General features: G+C 49.0%; 1 protein-coding gene across 9 annotated transcripts; it reads left to right on the top strand.

Annotated features, from left to right (window-relative positions):
- The first annotated feature begins 4 nt into the window (after window positions 1–4).
- Window positions 5–26,041, top strand: TPX2 (TPX2, microtubule nucleation factor). 9 transcript variants are annotated; one of them, XM_006030494.3, is made up of 18 exons: window positions 5–78; window positions 11,073–11,244; window positions 12,268–12,381; window positions 13,565–13,700; window positions 15,330–15,461; window positions 16,004–16,048; window positions 16,479–16,598; window positions 17,111–17,244; window positions 18,359–18,516; window positions 19,098–19,269; window positions 19,439–19,577; window positions 20,150–20,366; window positions 20,615–20,713; window positions 21,555–21,731; window positions 22,164–22,310; window positions 22,961–23,072; window positions 23,765–23,952; window positions 24,486–26,041. In XM_006030494.3, exons 2-18 carry the CDS (start codon window positions 11,142–11,144, stop codon window positions 24,594–24,596), a joined length of 2,304 nt encoding a protein of 767 aa, XP_006030556.1. In that variant the 5' UTR covers window positions 5–78; window positions 11,073–11,141; the 3' UTR covers window positions 24,597–26,041. The 9 variants fall into 9 exon arrangements, with proteins under 9 accessions (XP_006030556.1, XP_025068016.1, XP_006030557.1 ...); XM_025212231.1 differs by lacking the exon at window positions 5–78 and adding an exon at window positions 614–628; XM_006030495.3 differs by lacking the exon at window positions 5–78 and adding an exon at window positions 4,116–4,245 and having other exon boundaries at window positions 23,786–23,952.
- The last annotated feature ends 1,297 nt before the right edge of the window (window positions 26,042–27,338 follow it).

Here is a 27,338-nt window from a genome sequence, read left to right as displayed (position 1 = left end):
GGGAGTGCGCATGCGCGAGGGCCGTGCCGGCTTGGGGCCCCGAGGGCGCATGCGCCATTCCGGGGAGGGGGTAGGAGGGTGAGTAGTGGCGCATGCGCAAGAAGGGGGTGGGGGCGTTGTTGACCTAGTGAGCATGTGCAGGCCGTTGGCTACGTCAGAGCGTAGGGCTTTGGCGCCCCCTCTCGGCTGCACTGGGGAATGGGCGGATTGGTGTTAAAGGGCCCGCGTCCTTTTTATGCTGTTGGGTGGGGAGGGGAGAAAGGGAGGAGTAGAGACGCTTGGTCAGGCTCAGGAGGCTGCAGAACTGCCCCCCCCCAGACCACCATAATCTTCACCCATCCCCTTCCTGGCCTGGGTGGCAGGGAGCTGCAGGATGCCCCCATAATCTGTACCCATCCCCTTTCTGGCCTTACCCCAGGGTGCATCAAGGTGCTGTGTATTTGTCCTGGTGCCCTGCTCACTTTGGCACTCTCTGAGCAGCATGTGTCACGGGCTGCTCTGCTTTTCTCTCCTCCCCCTGGCCCCAGGGTGAAGCATGTGCAATGCAGTGGCAGGGTAGGACTGCTTTGGTTTCTAGTGTGTAAGCTGCACGGTGTCTGTATTGGGACTGAAAGACAAAGTTCTTTGGGTACGTGCGATATCTTTCCTTAGAACAACTAAATAGCTGGAAAAAATGTTCTTTGTAAGCTTTTGGGTACCAATATCCTCCTTCAGGCATAGGGAGAGTCAGTGGTCACTGTAGACACAAATGGGGGGAAGGACAGGGGCTTGGAGTGGGCCTTGGTTCTGGGCACATCTGCCTACCCTTCAGTTGGGTCCTGGGGGAGTGCTGTGTCCTGCATGAGTGTGCTGGACCCTACTGGTGAGAAACTCCAAGCAGAGGAGTTGTTAGCTGTGTGCTCTAGGTGATCTTTAGATGTGCCACAACTCCACTGTTGAACAGCTGTGATGTTGAGCCTGGCACTGCTCTACCCTGGGGAAGCCAATGCAGGCAGGGCAGGGCAGGGTGGGTGTGTTCACATAGGCCTTCGTGACCAGGAGAAACCTGTTCTTTGCTGGCTGGAGTTCCTAATAGCTGATGGCTTCCTGCCGGGTGTACTGTGTTGCTGTAGGCTAGAGAGAGGTGATGGAGACAGGTGTAACCAAGATCAGGCAGTTCTTCATCCTCGTGGAGTCCATTGAGTGGCATCCCTTATAGACCTGCACTGGTGTCCACGACGGTAGGACTTCTGTAGAGCAGCATTTCCCAAACTTCTGGGGTCCATGCTGCATTACAGCAAAGCTGGCCACTTCTCTCCTTACCATCACCTTTAGCTGACAGTTTTTGTTCAGTGCTGTCGAATCATATTTTGCTTGTTTGTTTGCTTTCTGTTAAACTCTGGTCCTGCCTTCCAGGAACTTTTCAGGGTGCTTGCCCTATATTTTGAAAAATGCTGCTTTAGAGAACAGGTATATTCTTCATATATTATATAAAGAACAATATAAGAACAGTCATGCTCAAGAGTTACTATTTGTGACTTTTTGTGCTTTTTTGTTGTGAATGCATACTTCCCATTTGGCATGAAGTATGATCTGTTTTAACTGGTGTAGCACCTAGTCTTCCAAACAAGAATTAGAAGAAAGAAGCAAGCCATTAAGTAATGGTCCTTAATTTACCATTTGAGTTCTGTGATTCTGTAAATTCGCAGTGGTGATTGTGCGCTACCATCTTAAATTCTTGCTGCCTGCAAAATAGGACATTAATGCAGTTGTTATAATTGAGCCATCTGGCTTTGTTTTGGCTTTTATGTGTGACTGTGTAATCTTGTGATTGAGTAACTGTTCTGATTTGCTACTGTTTTCAACTGCTCTACACAGGAAGAAATCAGACTGGGAGCTGCAAGGTGGGGAGAACTGAGTCCTAATGCTCTTAAAAATTAAATCATTGACAATGGTTTTGTTTTGGGTTGTTTGTTTGTTTTTTACCTTTAAGTATCTTAAAAGTATACCTTACAGCTGGGTAGGAATGAACATTTAGTGGTTAGGAGGAATGTGAGTCTCCAGAATGACTTGTCAAATTGCCCTGAAAGCACGATACTAACGCTCCTTTTAAGCAGCAATTTCAGGGTGAAGCTTTGAAATGCTGTTGTTCTGTCTCTGCTCTTGGGCAGTGTGGCAATGCAGAGAATCTTGTTGGGCACTTTTCCCCCAAATGTTTCTGTGCAAGTCATGGAATCCTAGAAAAATAGATTGGAAAGGTCCTCAGGATGTCATCTACTGCTCAAGGCAGGATCATCTCTTTCTGACCCAAACTAGACAAGTGCTTGCCTAGCTTGTTCTTAAAATTACACAAACAACCCTGTCACAAAACTATAAGGTAGATTGCCCCCAAACTGTAATTTGCCACAGGTAATGCACTGCCAGCGTCCTACTACTGTAGCCAGCATCCAGTGTGGCTGAGGAAGGCAGTCCCTGCCCAACGCAGGACAGGGGGGAAAGGAAAAATAATCCTTCCTGGCCCTGTGTGGCAACCAGCAAAGCCCAGAAGCCTGGAGAAAACACCCCCATCCACTCTGCTCAGCAACTGGGGACAGCAAACCCCACACACGTTGCAGCCAGAACTCTCCTTTCCATGACCCCGTCTTCTCCATAAACTTATTCCAGCTCTATCAATTTTTGTCGCTAAGCCCATTCTGGAGTTCTGCTTCATTCTCTTGCTAGCGAACAGAGAGCCTCCTCCCTTCCCCAGTAGACACCCATATACAAATAGCTGAACCGAAGTGGAAGGGAAGAGGCTCTTGGCTCGCTGGTCTTCTCCAGTACCCATATGCTCTGAACTGCAGAGCCCTTCTCGCGATACCCCAACCAGGGTTCCTGGTCTTCCAACTTTGCTCTTTAGAGCACACTCCTGGCATAGCTCCTCCCTACTGATGCTTCTCCAGCCTCTTGAAAGCCTCCAAGGATGGAGATTCTGCAACACTTTCCTAGGCAGTTAGTCCACTCCACAGTCTCTCTCTCTCTCTCTCTCTCCCCCAACTGTGAAGAAGTTTCTCCCAATGTGCAATCTGAATCTGCTTTCTGCAACTTTGAGCTACTGCTAGTAAATCAGTTTGACCAAAGCATGGTGCGCATTTGCAGCTCCTGCATTGGGATAATGAGTTGTGGGACTGCATTGCACTGCCTCTGGGGATATGGTTCATTTGTGACTCCACCAGCCTTGAAAAACACTTTATTTTTGCCAAACCGATTCTTGCTGAGTCATGGCAAACAGGGCGAGAAGCCTTGAACTTTATCTCATTGCTAGGGGCCCGCAAGGCCGCTGCATATGCTCACTGCTTCTGTAGGGTTCGAGGTGCCAAGTGACAGCTAGCCAGTCTCTTTCTCTCCAGTGCTCTTGTTGAATAGACTGAGGTTTTCTTGTGCGGGTGAGTCTGCACCCCAGCTTTAGCATCCTAAAAGGCTCCGGCTTCATGTTCTTGGAGTGTCAAAAAAAAGCTGCTCAATGTGGTGGGGTTTTGCTAGCCCCTGGGGTGATGCCTGCTCTGGAGATTGCTTGCCAGTGCCTGCAATGCAGTTACCTGTGCAGGGAGGCACTGGGAGGAGAGACCCCAGGGGCTGGGGGGTAACTGGGGTGCAACTTTGCACCCTGGAGAGGGGGAACATACCACCTCGCAGTGGGGGAGGCAAGGGGGGCTGGCAGCAGCCCCCTCCCTTTCCCCGGGTCTGTAGGTGCGCGAATGTTACACCCACAGAATAAGGGGCGGGAGGGAAATAACAGGACACAAAAGATGCGAAGCCCTGTGGTCTGTCCGCCCCCCCCCCCCATCAGCTGCACAATGGACTAATCCAGCATCCTCAATACCTTCCCCCCCGAAAGCTGGGGGAAGCGAGGCCCCGCCCCCTCTCAGCACTGATTGGCCAGCCGCTGCCATTAGTGAACGCTCCTTTTCCTCCGCTTGGTGGTGCTTTCTGGGAGTTGTAGTGTCTCCACTCCTCTCCCTGCAGACCGCCTCAAGTCAGGCACACTACATATCCCAGCAGCCTCAGAGCTCGCGGCTGGCTTCCGGGGAGGGCGGAGGGGGCGGGTTGTTTTCATCCGGGGGCCCGGGCCTCTCCCCGCCCCCCGGCGACGGTTGGCCCAATCGGCGCGGCCGGGCTCCGCTGATTGGTGGGTTTGAACGAGGGAGCCATGTTTCAAAGTCGTTAACGGTGGCGGCAGCGACAGCGGTGAGAGAGCGCGGCGAGCGGCGCGGCCGCGGGCCTGAGGTGAGCCGGGCGGGAGGGCCGCGAAACCGGGTCACACTTGATGTCTCCCGTGGGGGGTTGCCGGTGCTCGGCGGGGGGGCCGCGTCCCCGGGCTGGGCTCGCCGCGGAGGAGACTACAGCGAGCCGAGAGGGGGCGATGGCGAGCCAGGAGGGGCAAAAAGGGGTCGCGCGAAGCCCCCGAGCGTCCCCTGGGGCGGGGGGTCCGCAGGGGCTGTTGGCCGGCGCTTTGCCCCATAAATGGCAGCTGAAGGAGTCCCTTAAACACCCCGCCTCCCCTTCCCCCGCTTCTGGAGCTCAGCACTTGAGGCCTGGTTCGTGTCGCACCTGGGGAACCGGGCCGAAAAACACCGGGGGGCCGTTCGCATTGGGGCGTCGCGGAAATGGCTGGCAGCGAGCGGTCTCCCGCGCCCCCGAGAGAGCGGCGACCGAGGACGGGCGCTTGCCGTTTTCAGCCCGAGGCAAAGAACCGACGAGACGCCGCCAAAAGGAAGGCATGGCGGAAATGTTGTCCGAGCCGGGCATCGTCTGGATGGCGGAGCATCCCCCCGCAGCCAGCCAGGCCTCCCGGGGTGACCTGCGCCCCTCGGTCACCCCGACAGCGACATGTCTTTCGCCCCTCTCGGGGGGCTGTCTCTGGGCTCTGCCGGGTTTGGGGGCGCGGGCGGCGAGTCCTGGAAGGAGGTTTCGCACTGGATACAAGGAAAAACATCTTCACGGTTCGTGTGCCCAGACTCCGCAATAGGCAGCGACCCAGGAGATGGGGCGCGCGCCGCGTGGGGTTGTTTGACCCCCCCACAGCCCTTCCTGCCCCGGACCCGACGATCTCGCGAGGCCCCTTCCAGCCCTACGCTTGTGCGAACCCGCTGTACTGCACGGGTTATCTGCTCACCGCCTTTCCCCCCCTTCAGCTACAGGTTTCGTTAAAAGGCCCACGGCTGTTGCGACTGCGCCACGCGAGCACGTCGTTTTAAACCATAAAACAGCCGTGCTTGGAATCCAAACTCTGTCAAAAGTCGCGTGTCTCTGTGAGGGCGTGCTTTAATGCCATTAGATTAATGTTTCCTAGCGAAACGAGGAGTCGGGAAACATGGCGAGCGAGAGTTCTTCAACTTCTCAAAGTTGCTTACAATCGGCTTAATAGCGCCGCGCCTGCCGTCTGCCTGCCCCCCGCCTGCGCGTGTTATGATGCCTCCTAAATGTAAAGCAAGGGAGCCACGTTGACAGGCGTGCCTTTACTGACAGGCGCGTAATCTCAACGGGTCGTGTAGCCCTGTGCTAGCGCGGCTGCTTCGTATCCCTTAGACAAGGGTCTGGAGATGTCTGGAGTTGTGACGGCTAGCGGACGTCTGCTTTACCTGGACCAGGTTTCTCGGGTAAATGGTGTATAAATAGCACTGATATCATTGGCCACTGAAGGCTTTGAAAACCCAAGGAAATGCCTATTTCTGTGACAGTGTATTGGCTAGACTGGCTAAAATGATATGTTTGGGGCTTGAATATCTATTTTTAGAACACCCTGACTTTGTGTAGTATAAAACTTGATTTACAGAGCATGAGATGTCAGGGCTATCTATTTTTGAGTTGTTGGGAGGGGAGACTGACTGGAAGAGCTATTACTGGGGCATAGGATGTTTGTGGGAAATTCTGTTCCTGCTCACTCGTTCCCCTCTCTGGCCGCTCCCTGAACTTCTAATTTATGTTGACAGGGGCTGGTAGATCTCCAGAATTTGCTGGGATTTGATCCGGTATCTACCCAGAGCTGAAGATCTCATTTCTTAAGAGATTGGTATGCGGGTGTTACAACAGCGAGTGGGGTTATGTAAAACGGTGTTGGATCCGAGAACCTGAATTCAGCCGGGGCACCCTCGGGAGGAAGGAATGTTGCTGCAGCGTACGGGCTGAGGAGACACGGATAGCAAGTGGTAAAGGAATTTTGGAGGGGATAAAGGGAAACTAAAATCCCAGTTTCGGACAAACAAACATGGTTCTAACATTGTTGGGAGGGAAAGCACGACTGACCGTTGTGATGAACCCTCTAATAGTCCCTGAGAAATCAAAATATCAAATGTTGCAAGTCCATTGCTCTGAAAGGCTAGCATTGTCTTGCTCTTCACCCCTTCCCGTCTCCCCACACAGTCAAAAGGAAGTTTTGAATCCCCGATACCCAAATATTTATGCGCATATAGACTCTGGCTTGTGCTCAGCAGTCCTGTAAGGTATCTGTTTGGGGAGGGGGAGCAGGGGGAGAGAGTGCATTCAAAACCAGTGGCCTCCATAGCTTTATTTGTAGTTGGATTTAGTCATGTCATTAGAGTAGCGTGGCACCCTGGCTCCGCTCCAAGCTGCCCAGAGGCTGGAGGGGGCTGTAGTATTGGAAACAAAATTAAAAATCTCGTGATCTGAGCATGTTCTGCCATGCTGAGAATGGGGAGCAGAAAGTTCATTTGTGCCCATCAGGCAGAATATATATGAAGACAAGAGGTTTCCATGGCACCTCAATGAGGGACCTCATTCTTACTGCTGAGAGTTGGCAGAGGATAGCTTTTTCCAGGTTGTGTTTGGCCCTGCAAAAGGGTTGGATCCCACTCCTATAAAAGCTGTCTGTTCAAAGAGTGCTGAATTGCAGAAAGGCACAATCTGAATGCTGCACCAGGCCAGAGGAAAAGTCAAGACACTGTTGTGTTCAAGTGACCCAGAGCACAGATGTGGTTGTGTTTGGAAAGGCATAAGCAGTACTTTTAAAAATGATCTGACTTGGTGACCCAGTGGCTGGGGGGAATTCTGCTGCACAGGAATTACCATTTGGATAATAGCACTGGTGCATCCTCTGTTCCAACACTATTCTGACCCAGAGGCTTCAGAGGAACAGCTGGAATTCCCACAACGTGCAGTTATGTAATAACATGGACATAGGGAAAGCTTCTCCCTTGCCAAACCCTAATTGTCAGGCTTGTGCCCTGAAGCAGGGTGACTTGTATACCTTAACTTGATCCAGTTAGATAATTGTGGATGTCCTCTGGAAGTGCCTCGTCTTCCTTTTTCAATCCTGCTAAGCTCTGGAAGTCAGTGATATTTGTGACAATACGCTGATTCATTCCTGTTAAAGAAACTTGTCTTTCTACTTCATGGATGAGCTCTTGGCCTTTTGAGACAGACACTCTTGCTTGCTTGCTGACTTGCCCTTCCTCAACAGTTCATTTTAACTCCTGCTGTGCGCTGAGGGCATTGATGTACAAACACTAGGATTTTCAATCCCATTCTGTATGCGTCCTAGCATTTTATGGCTTGATGCAGACTGGTTGTCAAAGAGAGAGTGCTCTACCACAAGAAGTTGGTCAGTTTAGACCAACATTTCTGAACCTGTGGGTCATGACTCATGACCCAAAAGTGAGTCACAAGAATATATGGAAGGGTTGTGAACAAACTATAAAAATGGATTGTCCTTTAAAAGAGAAAAACATGGGAAACCCTGGCTTTTCCCCTGCAGGTTGGCTGAGTTCCATCCTGCCAGGGGCTGCTTGGGGGCCCTGCTGCCCCACACTCCCACCCCCTGCCCCACAAACTGGAGGGCTGGGGATGCGGGGCAGCAAGTCAGGAGTGAGGGGCACTGGGTCAAGGCGTCATCAATATTTACAAATGGGTTCTGGTACAAAAAAGATTGAGAACCACTGGTTTAGACCATAAATGTGTAGCATGAATTACGTCTTAACACGTATCATGAGCTAGGCAATGTACTGTAATTAACAGGACCATATTTTAACTTTGTTCGGTCCCTCTGCAGCTCCTCAGTTATACCCGGTCTTGACAAGACTAAACTTTAATTTTCAAGAAATCTATCCTCTTTCTAAAGAATTAAGAAGCTAAAAAGACATGAGGGGTCAATGCAATTTTGCTGCCACCTGAAGGTTTGTCTACACCCAGGGTTTTCAACCTTTTCTTCATTTGTGGCCCCCTTTGGAAATTTTGAATGGAGGTGTGGACCCCTTTGACTTGTAAGTGTGGGTATTCACATGCTTTTGACTGGTCATAGTCCTCTTTCATGGACCCCTTAGACAGCCCGCAGACCCCCAGAGGTCTGTGGATTGCAGGTTGAAAACCACTGGTATACACTTGAAAGCTAATTTGGAATAAAGTAAGCTTTAAGTGCAAAGCTGTTCCTGAATTATTCCATGCTTGGGCACTCTTATCCTGGAACAGGAGTGCCTTGTCCCAGTATAGCTCGGTCTGCTTTGAAAACGGGTGCAAGTCACTCTTTTAAAGCAAACTCCCACGGGAGCGATCCTGTGTGTAGACAAACCCATTGTTTGAACACAAATTGACCTCCCCTTTATAAGCCTTTGTCTTCTGCTTTCTGCAAAGTGCAGTTATGTAACTCGGCACATGCATCCTTCACACATGCAGCGTACATAGGTCAGCTAGCTGACCAGAGCCAGAGGGGACCTTAGCAATGTTAATACCCTCTGTGTTCGGTAGTGTGGGTAAACTATCCAGCAATAAACAGGTGTCAGCAGGTCACTTTCCAAGTGGAGATGGCATGAAAGAGAAATGAATGCCATTTTGTTGTTTAACTGTTGTGCAGGAAGCCTTTGCTCTGCCTCCAGTGTGCTGGGGATTACCGAATCCCAATCTGCCTTTGGAGGGGAGTGGAGTATGCACAAAACAGCTTGCCTGCATTTATTTGGGTTACAGACCTGCTGGAATAAACGCATTTGGGGGGGGATGAGAAGTGACCATAAACTCCCTAACTTTCCCTAAAGTCTGACACAAGTCCAAGAGGCCACTGCTGTTCTGTGCATCTGGGTTTATTTCAGCAGTGATGGCCTGTGTGGGAATGGCAAAGGGACACACAAATCAATTGACGCAAACTATTTACATACAAAACTGGTCTGTCTTAGGTTTGCTGTAGTCCATAATCTAATCACAATCATCCCCTGCTTCCTGCTGGCTTTCTAAGAAACTTGTAGCATTTACAACTGCCCGGTGGAGCATTTCCTCTTAATGGCTGCTGGACAACTCATGCAGGTTTGCAAAGAAGTGTACCTTAGCACACTTCTCATGCAAAAACCTGTGCCCATTGAGCAGGAGTATTTGCTAGGTTTCTCACAGTAAAAAGTCAGAAGTAACTTGGCTTCAGCAAACTGCTCTAACTTTACATCAGTCTGGCAGCGGAGTCTCGCTCTGGGTACAAATATCTATGAAACGTGATGCCTGGTGCTCCAGCTTGGCGGATTGATTTGTTTGGGGAGGAGGGGAGAATGCAGATGACGCATTTGATTTTAAAAAAAGTGAGTAGTGTTGACAGAAACTGGATCCTGATTGAGGGGGGGGTAGGAAAGCATCCAATTCCAGCCATGTCTTCAGCTCAGTTACAGTTGGTTTTGGCTGTGACTCTTCTGCTTTGCCTCCTATGGGGTTTTTAAGCTCTTGCCCAGACATCCTCACAATCATGTAGCTGACTCTTCTCTAATGACAACTTTCTCCCTAACTACAGCACTTCTGTGCAGGGGAACTGGAGGTTTCTCGCTATGCAGCCAACTTTAGAGAGGAGTGACCATGGGTTGTAAATTATGGTGGCACCTGCTAATGCAGCTTTGATTTATGCATGGACAAACCTTCCTGTTGACTAGAGCCAACCTTTTTTAGGCATATATATGTTGCTCTGGGCTGAAATGAGGACGGTCTGGATTGGCAGCTAGCTTTGTTCTCACGTTGCTCTGGACCAAGAGTATTTTTCTGCCTCAAAAATGTTTGTACTGGATAAAAGCAGCGTTCCAACAGCAGCAGAGGATCTTTGCAGTGACGTCTTGGGCTGTGCTCTACTTCATTGCATGCCTGATGAAAGGCAGACTTTCAGCATAAGGATTTGTAACTTAATTCTTGGGCTGTTTCTCTCATTTTGAATCTGTTTAGTTTAAGTCCCATGTTCTACCACTTCCTAAGAAAAGGTGGCAGTTTTGGTTCAGAGGTGGTGGCAGCTACTGCCACTGCTCTGTTGTACTCAGTGTGTTTATAACCTGCCCAGGCAGGTGGGGGCAGTGCTGTAGCGTTCTCCAGGGCTTTACACAGCACCCCTCCGTTTTTGTCCAAGTGAGACTGCGCTGTGGGATTGTTGATACGCTTGTCCGTTTCTGTCACGTTGCCAGACAGCGTTCTCTGTGCAAGAACACAATAGGCGTTTTGAGCGTTGCTAAGATTCCTTCATCCGGCTGCAAAATGGAGTAGCGGGACTCCAAAATGGCCTGGGAGGGCTGCACTGAGACGTGATGGGGAGTCCCTCTATCAGACAAAGGCTGATGGCTTGGAAAAACTACTGAGTGGTAACAAGTGAGCCTTGCCTGGCACACGTGGAGAGCCAGGAGGTCAAGCTGTCTCTTTCTGCAGAATTAAACGTTCCAACACTAATGTGTTTCTAACCCTGATGCCATGCTGGATTGTGTGTGTGTATGGCTATGTTGTATTTCAGCAGCTCAGTCTGAGCACAAGACATCGGGGTATGGATCTGAGCCCCATGTTGCTGATACTGAGAGTTTTAAATACAGGATGGACAAACATTTCTCAAGGAGCCTTAGACAGGGTTGCTTCTGCCTGGAGCAGGGGGTTGAGCTAGATGACCCCCTGGAGTCCCTTCCAGCCCTATGATTGTCCAAGTGACCTGACCACTATGCCAAAGCTGCTGCCCTAGCTTTTCCCTTCATCAGTAGAATAAAATGGGCAGGTCTGTGACTGATTTCATGCTGTTCACAACCTGTGAAACTGTCCAATCCTTCCCCAGTTTATTTATATAAATAGTACCCAGATTAAAACAGTTGGCTTTTTTTTTCTTCTAGTCATTAATTGGAACCGTTGGTTGGTTGCAGTGGCACAAGTGACACTTCTGGAGGCAAGGTGGGTTAAAGATGCCTCATCCAAGCTCTCGCTATTCTTTTGATGCTCCGGACACCCATATCAACTTTGCAGCTCTGAGCGATGATGACGTACATAGTGCCGACTCCTGGTTTGGTAAGTAGCTTGCAGGTGGAGACCGTATGTTTAGGTAAAGCTTGGAGAAAGGAAAATGCGTCCCCAGTCTGGAACACTGTCTTGTACTAGGCCCGGCTTCTACAGCAAATATATCATGCTGATTTATGCTGGCCAATAGCACGTGTAAAGACTGGTGACATCGCCTCTATCAAGATAAGAGCTGACAGCAGGCTTCGTTATTCTCACAGTTATACTCTGTGGCATCGTAATGAATAATTGATCATCCCTTCTTGTGTCTTTGCACCACGTTTGACCATTTTATTGCACATGCTTGTGCTCGTTTATTGTACTTTGCGAGATCTTTCATTGTACATGTGTCTTCAAGCAGTGGGCAGTGCAGCAGGTGTTGCATAGTCTGAGCCTCTGTGCCACAATCCCAGGTGGCTGAACCAATGGTATAGCCCCACTTCATTAGTTCCTTGGAGCGTCCAACTCTGGTGCGTAGGCAGTTGAGACATTGCCACTTTTGCCATGGTTCGTCAGCCTCTGATAGTAAGGACTCAGGTGCTGGATGTTCATTTATTTGCTGTCAGGTATTTTCTTCAGCCTCTTGTTCCACGTCTGTAGTCACATCTTCTCAGTTGTGGCATTGAGGTGCTGGTGCTTCTGAATGGCACTTCCAAATTGCCTGTGTGGTCTCTAGTCACCATAGTCATTCCAGGTATTGAAGGATGGTTATTATAAGGCCCTTGACACGTCTCTTGTAAGCACAAGACATAGCACTGGGCTTTATTACATTGATTTACAATCAGTTCTTTTTTGTTGTTGTTGAAAACCCTTCAAGTTTTGTGGATAGTACTGTCAATACTGGCCCTAAGGAGGGCTTGTGTCTACTTCAGTCATAAGGTATTACAATTGGTTATAGTTGATCAATTTGTAGGGTCAAAATCGTGGTTTGGAGTATTAGCAGAATTTGCAGGTATTACAGTGGACTCATCGTGAATGCTGCTGCTATGGCCCCCAGTAATAATTGATTATGCTGTACTTACATTTTTCTCACAGATCGTACAGACAACTTGGAGAATGTCTTTCCTACACAGGATGTGATATCTGTCTTGCAGAACACGCCTGCTGTTTCAAAAGCTAACCTTCCAGAAGTCCAGATAGTAAAATCCAGTAAGTTGACACAGTTGGTGGGAGAGGAAGGGCAACCTGTTCATCACCTGGCAGAAGATAACCTGAGGGCTTGGTGCAGAGTGATTTAAAGCTTGACTTGATTAGTATGATCCTATGAAGTTCCCAGAGATGCTCAACATCCCTGCCTGATTTACAGATTTCATGGACTCTTGGCAAGGTTTAGAAATGCACTGTGGACATGCTTGGTCAAAACTTTCTTCCTGCTCTGGGATCTTTCTTATCTGACCAGGCTGGGGATTCTCCATCTTCTCAACTGTCCACCATGAAAGATGACTCTTCAGTATTTTCCCTTCTGGCTTTCTCTATTTAACACTTTCCTTTTCTTCTAACAATGTAACCGGTCTAGCGTTGGGACCAAGCTGAAAGACAGTTGAGACACTGAGTCTGCCGATCTTCATGAAAAGAATTCTAGATTTGCCCCAAGCCCTTGGACCGAGTTGTGGCTTTGTAAGAGTCTTACTGTTACAGCGTACACATCACCAATGCGCCAGCTCCATCTGTCCCCTATTCTGAGGTCTTCGATATTCTTCCTTAAGCATAACTTGCTCAACCCTTTTGCAAAAAGTTCCACTGGAAGTGTTAATTCTCCCTGGACCAAGGTGTGTGTGGAGTGCCCTGGCTTCAGAACACTCTCTTGTAAGGCCCTCTCTTACCAGGTTGTCTGGCTGGCTTTTCCATGGTATAGAACAGCGTAAAAACTACTCGACAGTAGAGTTCTTAATAAAATAAGATTTCTTAGTATAAAAAAAGACAGATTTGAAATAAAATAAAGAGTTCTCTCAGCCTACCTAGGCTCGTATCTCCCCAACGTTTAAACTCAATGAGAAACTTCTGCATTAAGTTACAGAAAAGAGAACTGAAACAAGTAATTTACGCTCCCTACAACTACTGGGAGAGCAGTAGGGGTTAATCAGCATATAGACTATCTTGGGAAAGCTGGGGGGGAGAGGCATGGATTGACAGAATTAGATCTTTTGTTTTTGCTTTCAGAGACTTGCCCTTTAGAGCCTTGGTCTCTAACAGGAAGGAAAAAGCCTCTCAGTCTGTGGTCAGTCCAGGACCTTTTGGTTTGCTACTGCTTAGTAAATTTGTCTGTGGCTTGCCTGTAAGCAGACACCAAGATAGGATGGAAGAAACTAACCTTCCTTGTTACTTTTATTAGGTGAAAATTATGATGCAGAGGATGCAGAAACAGGGCAGGTGCAGGCAACCTTGGTTACAAAGAACATTTTTGGCTCCCTGACAACTTGGAGAACCACCTCCAACAATGCTTCTGCCCCTGCAGGAACTTCTCAAAGGTAAGAATGCCCACTGTAAGCTTAACCAAGTCTCATGCAGAGTCTTGTGATAACCCTTATCCTCAGGACATGCAGTGTGTCCTAGACTAGGTGAATGTGACAGGCCGCTTAGTGCATCTGTCGCTAAGAGAAGAGGCTGCTTTAAAAGCAGCCTGCAGGTGTGGCAGGGGCCAGTTAGAGAGACACCAGACCAGAAGGGGGCTGGTCTTTGGAGCATATAAGCCCAATAACTGAGCTGGTCAGGCAGTCTGGTCTTAAAAACTGTGGAAGAGGGGCTCCTGGGCAGCAGGGCTACATATAGGCACACTCCTGCTTTAACATCCGAGCTGGGATAAGCAAACCAGGAGGTCCCAGCAGGCCTGGGAGCGAGGGCAGAGTGGGGGGGCAAAGGGCCCAGAGCCCATAAATGGGGCATGTGTCAGCACGGCCAGAGAACCCAGAGGGTTGGTGTCCAGGAGAGGCAAGTGTCAGCAGGGCCAGGGGAGCCCAAGGGTCTCGCTGGCCCAGGGGTGGGGCCAGGGCCCAGAGAGGGGCCTAAGGCCTCGGAGCCACAGCTGGAGACTGGCTGGGCCAGAGGAGCCCAAGAGTCTTGACTGGCCTAGGAGCAGGGCCAGGGCCCAGAGAGTGGCCAAAGACTGGGTCACAGCTGGCAACCAAAGGGGCCAAGGAGCCAATAGCCCAGGAGGGGCTTGTTAATAGGGAGGAGCCTAATAGGGTGGGACACGGAGCCCAGGAGCAGCCCCGTACGCCAAGTGCCTGGATGGGGAGTACAGGTGGAAAGACTGCGCTCAGACAAGCTTCTCCATATTGTCCTACTGTTGTGCCTGCCTCGAACCTGGAGTCCCTGCTGGCAGGGTTGGGAAGGGACTTCCTCAGCTGTGGTGCCGGCAGTCTTGTAGTGTGTGTGACCACCTGGAACTTGTGTGGCCAGGCAGGCTCCCCTTGCCACACAAGTTCCAGGTGTGACCACCTGGAACGGAATTTGATTTTTTTATAATTTTGACAGATAATCAATGTTTATTTTACAGCCTTTATTTAGATTTTTATCAGTTTTTTTTAAATTTTAAGGATTGTGTAGAATTAAGAGCGGGGGGGTGGACAATTTATTAACGACAAATGTAACTACTATAGGACTGCCATTAGTGGAGCAGCAGTCCTGGCTCCACTCACCTGCAGCTCCCTCGTCCACTTTGTCACTTCCTTTTCCTTTGTTCCCAGTCCCCTGGGGTTTCCGGGACTTGCGGTCCAAACTAGTCAGCACGATTCTGTAGGCCTGCTCCCCCTGTCGTCACACACTCCATCAGCTATCAAATTTTCTGATGGCCTCCTTTCTATACGTGTTGATTATCGATGATGGAAGTATTTGTTTGTTGAGCTCGGTGGGAGGTGAAATCGACATTTATCATCACTTACTGATTAAGAAATCAAATTCTTCAAAGCCTCCTTAATGGTAATCTGTCCTTGCTCTCCTCTGTGAAACATAATTGCATGTAGCATGTTCTGTATTTGGGTGATGCTTTCTCATAGATGTTGGGGGCACAGGCAGGCCCACGTGATGTATTCCAAAAACCTCATCAGGGAATTGACGGACTTTTTTTTTTTTAAATCTTTTCTCCACCACTGCTGTAGAATGACCAGAAGACTGTCTGGTCAACAGAAAAATGCACAGCAGCGCAAACGCCTGGCTAAAGTCAAAGCAGAGATGCATGCAGTTGCCTCAGTCAAAAAAGAAGAGATTCCACCCTTGAAAAAGCAGAAAATGTATGTTGCTAGAGGTCTACTTGGGGCCAGGAATTGGAACGCTTTCGCTTGAAAGGCTTCCATCTCAATGGGGGTGTATGAGAGCTGGCTTGGGAGAGGTGATAGGGACCTGATTCATGATACTGCTTTCATAAAGAAATCAAGTGAAATAGTTTTGGGGCCCAAGGGAGGTGCTAAACCAGGGAGGTGAGTGACACTACTTTGAGTTTAAGTCTTGTCACTCTGTACACAGTGTTTGTGTGAACTCATTTTAAACTTGACATGCTGCTCAGGAGATCGGAGTCAAATGATCAGAGTAGGAAGGGATTCTAGCTAGAATGGCTCTCAAATTCAGCTTAAATGCAACACTGTCCTAAGTTAGAAAACTATTGTTTTTTTTCTATCCCAAATGTACCTGCTGTTGAATGTGTTCCTTCGAAGTAGGCAGGGACTACGCTCTTCACTTAGCAGCAAGTACAGCGTGTACATGCAAAGTGCAACTGAGAAGCAAAAGATGATTTCTGAAACCTTAGTAATTAGTTTCCCTTCTGCTGCCTTGACAGAGTACCAGGGAAAACTAAATCCTCTGTGCCATGTTGTGTAGCCAGGTAAGATACTTTGGGATGTCTTGAGAGCAGTGGTTCTCAACCTTTTTTGGTCTTAAGCTCCCCGCCCCATGACTTCTGTGAAATGAGTGGCACCCGATTTAAAAAAAAAAAAAAATGTAATATATGACAATGCTTGTCTCCCTGCAGAGGGGCCAGGCAGTGGGGGTGGGGATTCAGCCAGGCAGGAACAAGCCTGAGCCTGTGCTTATCTGCTTATTTGCTCAACCTTCTTGCACCTTCAGAGGATCTGGCAGCACCCCAAGTTCTGCAACACCCTGGCTGAGAATCACTGCTCTAGACCACAGGAGAACTTACTAGGTGTTTGTTGTTGTGCACAGTGGTGAGAGTTGGAACTGGTCTTGCACTGAAAATGCTGGCAGCTTGAGAACAGCTTGTCCAGTTTGCACTGATCATTGTCTTTTCCTTGCAGTTCCAGCAGCAGAGAAGTGCTGACTGAAATATCCACAGAGAGTGAACACTTACACAATACTGAATGCTCCCCAACAAAACCCAGAGGCAAGCTGAATGTGCACACTACACCAACATTGAAGTAGGTAGCTTTCCTTGAACAAGGATCACTTCTTCTGTGCCAGTAGCTATAGTAGTAAAATAAGCCTAAACTGTTAACTTAGTTATTCCAAGAAAACTTTCAATAGTGGAGGGTGGCTGGGTGGAAGAACATTCTTTCAGGGGTTGCAGACGTGTATACTGTAAATCACAAGCCCAGAGGAGGTGCCTTTTCCATCCCTGCTGTCTATCTGAATGCTATCTTGGGCCAGGGAATCAAAGGCTGATCTGCTATGTAGGGTAAAGGCCAAAGTTGTAGAAAGGCCTCCAGAAATGGAGCAGCATAATTCATCACTGCCCTGCTTTCTGGATCTTGCTGTTTGAGTGGTATTATGAAGCTGAAGAGCATAAACCCCCTATTCCTGTTTGATCCAGGGTTACCTACTGTCATATATGTTGTAGTAGGAGCATCTCAGGCAGTCAGAGCGGAGAGGATAAACCTCATAGCTAGGACTAGTTTTTGTTTCTGCTTTTTTGACCTACTCCTCCCTTCAGAAGGAGCAATCCTTCTGGCAAGCTGAAGAGCACAGAGGAGCAGGAGCTGGAAAAGATGCAGCAACTGCAGCAGGAGGTGGTTGAACTGCGTAAGAGGAACGAAGAGTCCCTGAAAGCAGCTATTGCTGGTGCAGGTAGGCTCTAGGTGAACCTGGAGGCCTCAAGTGTGGCAGGCCCACCTAGTGATTACTGGGTCTTAATCTAGCCTAAGGGAAAAGCCAACAAATAGTTGTTCTCCTTGCTGGAGAGATCCAAAACTATGGCATGCAGTTTGAGCACTCAGTCATGGTTGCTTCTTACTGGTTGGTACCAGCTATTATGGTGGAACGGAAGTACTTCTCAGCCTTGTCTCTGGGGACTGTAAAATCCTTGTGCTCAAGTGAATGGTGTGAAAGCTGGTGTGTTGAAAGGGCCTGCAGGTTGGAGTGAGCGTTTCCAACGCGGGGCTGCAAGAAACTGCCTATTTCAACAACTGTTTTTGAAACACTAACACTTGTGCACATGTGGGAATAACACCCTGGCTCCAGTTCTCCAGATGATCTCCCTTGTTTGATGTAACCTCAGCCAATCCTTCCTAGAGATGCAAAGCTGGTAAAGGAATTGAATAGGATGTTTACAGTGAGATGGGTGTGAACCTAATGCTTGTGACTTAAGCAAAGTGTGTGTGTGTGTGTGCACGCGCACACACACTAAGTGACCGAAAGGGGTTTTAGTCCCCAGGCTTTCATGTGAGCTAAGTAGCATAACAGACTTGCTCTAGTCTTTGAGTCTAGCTTACTCTCAGCCAGTGTCCAGTACAGTCAGAACTCAGAATCCTGGCAGAAGTTAGGGGAGATCAGGAATGCTGCTGCACTCTGCTTTTGTTAGAGCATCTTTCAATGTGAGGAGGTACAGTCTGAGCTCTGCAGGGAATTCCCAAGGCACAAAGTTCTTGCTGGGCAAAGGGGTGGGGATAATTATATGGGGCTCAGGTCAGGTGAAACGCTGACTCGGGAGTAGCAGGAGGGTGATAGCAGAGCAAGCTCATTCTCTCTGCCCACATTTGTGCCAGCATTGAGTAGGGTTCTTGTTGCTGCACTGGTCCACAAAACTTGGAAGTAGAAAACTTAATTTCTGTGCTCTAAAAGAGAGAGGGGGCCGACTCACGTTCTTACAGGAATACCATGTGCAGTGTCAGTCCTTTAAACAACCCCCTGGGGTTTTTGGACCTTCCTTCACTACTGCTCAGTCTTGTGGTTCCTCTTTTAGGACAACCTGCGAAGAAAGCCATCATTCAGGTTACAAAGCCAGTCGACTTCCATTTCTGCACTGAGGAGAGAATCAAGCAGCACACAGAAAGCCAGCCTGGAAATGAGTACAAGGAAGTCAATTTTGTGTCCGGCCTGAGGAAGCATCCTCCTTCTCCGGTGAGAGGAGAGGGCAGCAAGGGTGCTGCTTAATTGTTTCGGCTCCCAGGAAACTCTAAAAAGAGAATAATGTAAAATGTGGGGCATGCTTTGCTAGCTCACCTACCTTTCAGTTTTCCAAGATGAGAGCTATGCATCCTTTCTTTCTGGCTAAAATAATAATCAATCAGAAATGAAGTCCCAATTCCAAGGATTGGTTTCAAGGAGGAGTACAGATCCACTTAGCATGATGTTTAGAGGTTGTAGTTGCATCTATCAGCTAAGGGACTGGGTAGCTTGCATGGGTAGTCGCTTCTGCTATCAATTTGGTCCCAGGAGAAGATTTCTTAAGGGTTTCATTTAATGCAAGTGGAAGGCTTGGCTGTGTTATCCTGTGTGGTGTTAGATTAATGTCTGCAGTCTTTTGATCCTGTGACAATAGGCAGGCATTCAGAAGGTTCAGGAAAGTTACTCAGTGCCCCGCTTATTTACCATGCTGGTGCTGGCCCTTTTTATGGATGTTCTAGTCCACCATAAATGGGAAGTTTCAGCAGAGCATCTTGTATTTGGAGCGCCATAATGACAGCAATTTCTATCTCCAGGTACGAGTGGCAAAGGGGCTCACTGTCCCCAAGCCTTTCAATCTCTCCCAAGGGAACAAAAGGAAGTTTGAAGAAACTGCCCCTGAGTACGTCTCCCTTGCTCAGCAGATTGAATCATTCCAGAAACGTACTCCCTCTCGCTACCATCTAAGAAGCAAGAGGTCTGACGAAGGTAAGTTGGAGCTGCTGCATCCCACCAAAGTGATGAGCTGGGAATCTGGGCAGCAAAGGAACAGTGAGGCAGAATGTAATTCTGTCTGCAGTGAGGGAGTCTCTCCAGGTCTGGGCATCTGCATCTTTTGCAAATATAGCCATTCATTTTCTATCGTTTGGTCTTGTAGGTCCAATTCCAGCAAAGCCCCTGAAGGCCAGGCTTACCAACCCCAAAACTCCAGTGCTTCAAACAAAGCGGCGTCTGAGACCTGTGACCTGCAAAAGTACAGCAGAGCTGGAGGCAGAGGAACTAGAGAAAATCCAGCAGTAAGTAGAATATTATGGAAGATGCCTGAAAGAGCAACCCTGTCCCAAGGCAACCTGTCACCCATCCTAACATTCTTGTGAGGTGCCAAACTGTGACTTGAAGAGCAAACACAGCTTAAAAATAAGCACTAATATAAAGGGAATCAGAGTAGCCAGATTTAAACCATAGGGCTATGGGACATGCAAGAAGAAATTAAAACAATCCAGTTCATCAGAAGTGCTGTCGGGGACTTTCTCTTGGCTGAGAGAAATGCTGGCCTGTCATGGGAGTACAGTCTCTGCATGCATTACAGAATTCTTCTGTAGCCAGACTTGCTGAACTTCTGAAGCTGGAGCCTAAGATAAAGCATTCCAGCATTAATACGGAATGGAAGGGTGGACCTGGAGGGCTCCATGTCTAAAATGTGAGGAGGGGCATAGTTAATCAGTGCTAATTACCCGGTGCACAGCTCCTTTTACTTGTAAAATATGCAGGGCACAACCGTCAGTTGCTGTAGCTGATTCTCTGGTGAGGGAGTAGTTGCTAAAGGCTCTTTCCTGCTTGCTTGCCTACATACTTATTTTCCATGCAGGTACAAATTCAAAGCTCAGGAGCTGGACCCCAGGATCTTGGAGGGTGGGCCAATCCTACCCAAGAAGCCCCCTGCAAAAGAGCTTACGCAACCAATTGGGTTTGACTTGGAAATAGAGAAACGGATTCGGGAACGAGAGAGTAAGAAACAGCAAGAGGAGGAGCCCTTTGAATTCCATTCCAGGCCATGCCCGACTAAAATCTTAGAGGATGTCGTGGTAAGAATCTTTGCAAGGCAGTTTTGGCCAGTGTGGAAAAACTGCTGGGGGGCAATAGCACTTTGGAGTGTACCTCCCTACTAGCTGTGCTGTGCGACTAGTGTCTGCTAGAGATCTCCAAACGTTGTGTCTTGCATCAGGGAAGAACTGCAGGGGATGCTTATCTTCTCTTGCACCAAGTTGCTCCCCTCAGCTGTTGCCTAGCTAGAGGTAAGGTGTCCGACTTCTTCCTTTTTTCTCCTTGTTAGGGCGTTCCAGAAAAGAAGCAACTTCCTGTTACAGTTCCCAAATCCCCGGCCTTTGCCTTGAAGGACAGAGTCCGAATGCTTACTCGAGAGGAAGAAAAGGTGAGAGGGTTTATAGGTTCTGTAGTATGGCAACTGGGGTCTTTTGCATCACACAGCCTTTGGAGACTGCTGGGTCCCAGTACGTAGCAGGACTTTAAGTAGTAATGGTGGTTCTGTCAGACTATCTCCTTGCCTTCGCACAAGGGTGTGCAAGGAGTAGTTTAACGCCTTTTTGCCCCGGTCACTCGCTTGCAAAAATCCAGTTGTCATTACTCACCCTATGGAGACTAACTCTCCTAGCTAAAACAGACTACCTGGTCACAGACATCAGTCTCCTTCAGAGCCCTAGTAGTGTCTGCCAGAGTGACTGCAAATTCTTCCATTTGAGGGATGCTGCACTGCTTCTGGAGTCGCAGGAGACTTTGGCTGTGCATGCTCCACTGTGGAGAAGGGAAGAGGGTGCTGGGGATCTGCATTTTTTTTTTTCTGTAATGATTAGGGCTGTGGGGGTAGGAAGAAGGCTTTTCTAGCTAAGGTGCATCCTCCTTCCTCCGTCCTGTGCAGAGGAAGGGGCTTTGCACTGAGTTGAAAAACTACACTCGAGCCTCTGAGTTGCAGAATTTGGAACAGTGCAAAATCCTCACTTGTGGCTCAGGCAGTCTCAAGAGTGATACTTGGATTTAGTCTCTTTGCATTTGGGATGTCACCCTTCTCAGTCCTCACTGGGAATATGTGTTACCAGCTGAGCAAAGCTACTGCCTGTCTTTGATCCTTAGATTTAGCAGCACTTGGAATCTTTCTCCTTTGCCAAAAGCCCTACGTTTGCTGTGATCTGGGAGTGTTGGTTGGGACCTGTTGTGCTTAGGGGCCTTTTCATATCTGTTCTAATACTGCTGTCTAGGAACAGGAGGTGGTACCGGCAATCAAAGCTAATCCTATGCCACACTACGGAGTGCCCTTCAAGCCTAAAGTCCCAGAGCAGAGGCATGTGGAAGTCTGCCCCTTCTCTTTTGATGCTCGAGACAGAGAGAGATTAATACAAAAGGAGAAAAAAATTGAAGAGCTGCAGAAAGAGGAGGTAGGTGCTGAGAAATGTGTGGGATTGCCAAGGCTTAATGCAGTGCAGCCTGACTTCCAAGTCTTCGTGTTTAGACCAGGTCACTTAGCCATACAGTTTAATGGCTGCTAGTAGATGCTTTTGAGGAAGATGTAAGAGAGAAGTGTTCAGATTAACACAGGCTTTTTTTGGAGTTTAGTTTTTTCAAAGGTGCCTAAGGGAGGGAAGTGCCCAGGATCGATTGCATTTCAATAGGAGTTTGCGCATGTAACTTCCTTTGAAAACAGGGGCTGTGGCCTCCCCCCTACTAGAGAACTGGACAGGCTGCGTGCAAACAGGGTTTTCTTAATTGTTTTAAATCTGCCACTTGAAAATTTTAAAGCAAGTTCTTGGCCTGACTAGCCCTCGTGCCCAGCTGTCTGCTTTACCGCTGTTTTGCAACTTTTCTTGCAGGTGCCGAAGTTCAAAGCACTCCCCCTGCCTCAGTTTGACCATGTCAACCTGCCAGAAAAGAAGGTGAAGAACCCAACGCAACCTGAACCCTTCCACCTCCAGATCGATGAACGGGGAGCTACAAAGTTACAGAACTGGAAGCAACAGGTAAGACTAATGGGACAATGACTGAAGGCATGGGACTGCAGCAACCCGATTCCTAGCTGTGCTTGAAAAAGTCTGGCTTCTACCTGAAGTGTCTTGCTTGAGCAGAAATGGGACATGCAGATCCTATATCCTGACTTGTTTAGAGTTTCTACTGTTGCATCTCATAAATGGTTATTGATAATGGCTGTTGGATGAATTATCTTGGTGTAAATACCAGCCTCCTGCCAAAACCGGCAGCCCTAAAGGGGAGAGTCAAACTGGCAGGTTTATCGGCAGTCCATAGGCACTTGTTTAGTGACTCCCCAATAGGCATGCTCAATGAGAGCTCTTTGCTCACCGCCTTTTTGGAAAACGCTTTCAGATGTACCAGCAAAAGTGCTGTGTAAGAGGTGTGTGTTGTTACTTGGTCCATATGATACTGGAATTTGCTGTGCTGCAAAAACCCTGCAAAACTCAGCTTCCATAGCTGCTCTCCCAGCCAGTTACCCAACAGGAACAGGCAGGCAGTAGCTTCTGGGCTATGTTCCTTTTGAGGTTTCAAGCCTTGTGTTCCAGCTGTTTAAACCTGAAGTCCTAAACTGGCTTTTTCAGTGGTGGGGTGTGTTCATTACTTCAGGGTCTGACGGGCTGTCTCTCCCCTCCCCTCCCAGATCAAAGAAGACCTGAAACGACAGAAAGAGGCTGCCTGTTTCAAAGCTCGTCCCAACACTGTGGTGCACCAGGAGCCTTTCCTTCCAAAGAAAGAAAACAAGCCATTATCAGGTGGAATTACAGCCCCTTGCCATGCTGCCCTGGCCAGCCTTGGAGGGCTGACAGTTAAATAGCCTTCAGACCTGCTGTTGCCTCTGCATCCACGTGGCCAATAGTGCTTGTGCAATACTTAATCAACAAATCCTCCCAACAGCCTGTCCCCCCAGGGAATGGAGGAGTTTCCTCTTCGTTACCCCCCCCACCCCTGCTCTAACATGGCAGCTGCATTAACAGCTATGTTGCAATTGGCAGATGATTGATGGATACTAGTTTGGGATAAGGGTAAAGAGCACACAAGGAGCTCCCTGTAGCGACAGCTGGCTTTTCCATAACAGCTGCCAGTCTTCCTTTCTCTTTCCATTTGTTAAGAGATGGAGGTGGCCAAGGCTTGTTTATGGGACTGGGAACTCTTATAAAAGGTAGAGCCGAGTCCATTTTTATAAAGCTGTTTACAGTGGCCAGCATCTCTATTCCCTGTCTGGGGTGAGATCTTTGCCATGTCTGGGGTAATTGCGCTTGGCAGCTGAGCTCTTCACCTGCATGTGACCACAATTTCTCTCTTTGCCTCCCCAAATCCCAGCACCATTTGCCTGAGACGTGGAACTCTGCAAGAAGGGGCTGTCTCTATTCGCACTAACATTGTTGTGCTTTGGGTGACTGCTGTCTGGTTGCACCAATGTTATCCTTTTTATTTCTAAACTTAGAGAGCCTTTCTGGTTCTGTAGTTCCTGACAGCTTTGAGCTGGCAACAGAGAAGAGGGCTAAAGAGCGGCAAGAATTTGAAAAGCGATTGGCTGAGTTGGAAGCCCAAAAAGAGAGGCTTCAAGAAGAGGCCAGACGGCAGGTGGAGGAACAAAGCAAGGAAGAAGTTGCCAGGCTGAGACAAGAACTGGTAAATGAGCAGGCTTTTCTGGGCAAGGACCACAACAGTCTGGCTGGGTTTAGTAATGTATTAAATGTATCGCTGTCTGAACTGAGCACATTGCATTGGAGTTCATTCCTGAGGCTGTCAAAGCCAACTTTGACCTCTGTCCCCTTGCTTCGCTGCTAGGTTTAAAGCCTAGCTGTATTAGCCACCCGATTTCAGGCCCTGCACTGCGCTGTGCTGCTTCCAGTTCCCGAGCTTGAGGCCTCTGCCTGGCGCTGCTTTGTGCCGTATAGATGTGCCTAGAGCGACACTTGAACCAAACTAAGAAAACAACCTGGGCAGCAGCACCTTGCATAGAGCACCTATGTGCTCCCCCAGAACATCCTGTTGCTTTGGGTGTTGGTCCTCGCATCTCGAGCACGGGCCTTACTCTTGTGCCTCAACGACCCCCCTTAGCTGCATCCAGTAGGTGGCTGATCTTGCACTGTAGTGGAAGTGAAATGAGTGCAGCCAGAGCCCCAGCAATCGTCACCCTCCTTTGCCCTTATCTTTTGCAGGTGCACAAGGCAAACCCAGTTCGCAAGTACCGTAGCGTGGAAGTGAAGCCCAGTGACCAGCCACTGACGACACCAAGGTCTCCCAACTTTTCAGACAGATTCCGGTGCTGATGCATGTCAAAGCAGTGTGGGGCATGGGAGCTATTCCCTCCCAGCCGCCAGGGTGGAGTGGGAGACCGTTCTCTCTTTCTTTCTTTTTTTTTTTTTTTACTCGGGACTCCTTATTCCAAACTCACTCCTGTCTCCCTTATTTTATTCTGAGTAGTGTAATTTCATTGAGGCACCTGGCTGAGATGTGCTGGGTATGGCTAGTAACATCCTGGCCCAGCATGTTACAACTGAGCCAGGCTTCGATATTGTGTACAAATAAAATATTGTTCGTGTCAAGAGAATGAAAGGGATTAGTAGAGCTGATGAGTCTCACTGCTAGGCCTCAGTTCCTTCCCTTGGGAAGGCAGCTTGAATCCAGATTGCCTTCACAGGCAAGGGGTGTAGCCATCTCTGTCTAGCTGCCTTTTCCAGAAGGGAAGCATTGGGTCAGAAATCGGTCTCCAGGCATCATGGTTGCTGAGAACGTGATGGCATGTAACAAACTAGATTTAGCAAACGGGGGCAGTCTGGGAATAACAGCTGAGATGTTCGCTTCAATAAGTGCTAACTCCAGGCTCACCGAAGCATCTGTATCAGCAAGCCCCTCTGGAAAGGCATCCAAGGGCTTGTTGTGGGCTCATCTTCCCTCTATTGGCTTACGGACTAGAATACTTAGATGCTATTCAGGTGTACAATCTCCAGTGTAAATGATGCTTTAAGCTTGGTGTAGCTCCAGGATTCTCTATGGTGATCTCACTGGGATGAGGGTTGTTTCAGAGAGTAGCCAAAGCCAGAGGCTGGAGTCAGGCTAGGCCCTTCACAGTGGTTGGCGCAAAGTGCACACTGCCTTTGGTCTTCCTCTGCTTCAGCTGCCCTCACAGGTGTGAGGGTTCTTGGAGTGGTAGAAAATGTCCCTCAAGGACATTTGCTGTACTGCAAACAGGGTAGCCCATCCCTTCCACTTGGGAGGTGCACCCTTTGCAGGGAGGCTAAATCTGTAGCTGACAGCAAATACTTCCGTTCCCACAGCGCATGTTAAGAGCAGGGCCCAGCTACTGTCCCCAAAGTGCTCACCTTGCGAGGGGTACGGGTGGAGAGGCATTGCCAGATGCCCAAGGTAGGGCATTCTCTGAAAAGAGGGTGCAGAATTTGCCTTCCAGGAGAGCAGGAAGCTGAAGGAGAAGGCTGGAATGGGAGACGGGGGAGAGAGAACCTTACTAGCAACAAAGACTGAAATGCTTAGCTGAAGCCCAGAGAAGTGGGAAGCGAGAGGTCTGCTCCTGAGCACGACACCACTAAAAGACAAGTGCGTTCACAAGCAATGGCATCTTTGGAGCCAGAGGCCGCTGTCTTCCTTCGGGTTTGCTGCCTTTTCCTCACTGACCGGGTTTACAAAGTCAACAACAGTAAATGCCATGTCTGGAGAACCTCGCTTTTCTGCTGATAAAAACTCGGCTGTTGGCTGGCAAGCGGACTGTTTGTGTTCTTTGCTTCTCTGAATTCCACAGCTTCCAGGTCATCTTTGCTGCATGGAGTGATGCGTGCTTCATGTGCTGGGAGATGTCTTGGTACCACTGCTGCTGGCAGGCAGTTAAGCGGTGGCTGTCAGGTTGTTGAGTGTTCAGAGAAGTTCCAGGAGACATTCCTCTTGCTCCTACCTTCCTGACCACTTGAGATCAACACCTGTGGATCTTGCTACCAGCAGCATCATTAGTGGGTGTCCTCTGTGGCACTGCTCTGAGCAATCACATTTCCACAGTGTTGGGACTTTTCCCCCCATCCCCTGAATGGTACCTATCGCAGCATGATCAGAGCTTGTCTGGGAAGTTCTTAGTGCTGATGGAAGCAATTAAGAAGCTGTTGACTACATGGGTTCACCCCGACCAGCACAGGCACAGTCTTAAGTTACAGTGCTGTGGCCTGGATTCAGTTTGGGATCGTTGTTCTCGTTCTGAATCTTGAGGCCATCTGCCTTGTAGCCTGCTGCGATGCTCAATTTAGACCAGGTATAAAGTTTCCTGGAGAATGGACAAGGTCTGGCTGTGTGATGAGGCTTCTCAAGCCCATGAAAAGCATAAAGGTTAAAGTGTGCTGCTCAGAGTTGTGACGACCGTGTAGCTAGGGAACTGGCATGCTTGATGCTATGCCAAGTATCCCCAGGACACTCTGTTTTCCAGCTAGAGCCAATGTGGATGCTGGCTCAAGTTCCTGAGTGGAAAAAAAAAAAACACTTGGCATTTTCTCGTTCACTTCCCATTCTCTAGAGCCCCCTTACAGCAGACACTTGAGGGGCAGCTTGGTTTTAATCTGTCCCATCTGGACCCAGGGGCTGGGAAGAGGTTCCCAGGGAAGAGCCTTGCAAGCTGGTGCTGATTGCCCCACAGGGCAGTGGGATGTCGGCAGCAAGGCTGCTGCACCCCCGCTCCGTGTCTTCCCACCCTGCCCCATGTAGGGCATTTCCTCTCCACTGCACCTCTCAAGGTGGCCTGAAGGCAGAGTCTGTCCTTGCTTCTGCATCTGTACTAGCTGGGAACTTGGGTTATGGGCTCGCAGCTGCCAGGCACGCTTTTGCCTTTCTGCATGACTGGCCCCCAGCGCAGTCCACAGCTCCATCTTCGTATGCAAGTCCTGCTTCCATGCACCTCCATGTGATGTGTGCTGAGCAACAGACCTGCTGCGGCCCCACCCGTGGGCTCTGCTCCCTACTGTTGTTCAGGTGTCTTTGCCCTGCATCTCGCTAGGCCACCTCGTAGCCCTGCTGCT

The sequence above is a fragment of the Alligator sinensis genome, unplaced genomic scaffold, assembly GCF_000455745.1.
Source record: "Alligator sinensis unplaced genomic scaffold, ASM45574v1 scaffold1032_1, whole genome shotgun sequence".
NCBI classification, from domain to species: domain Eukaryota; kingdom Metazoa; phylum Chordata; order Crocodylia; family Alligatoridae; genus Alligator; species Alligator sinensis.
The sequence above is the reverse complement of the archived record's forward strand: the minus strand, read 5'-3'. Positions and strand labels throughout refer to the sequence as shown.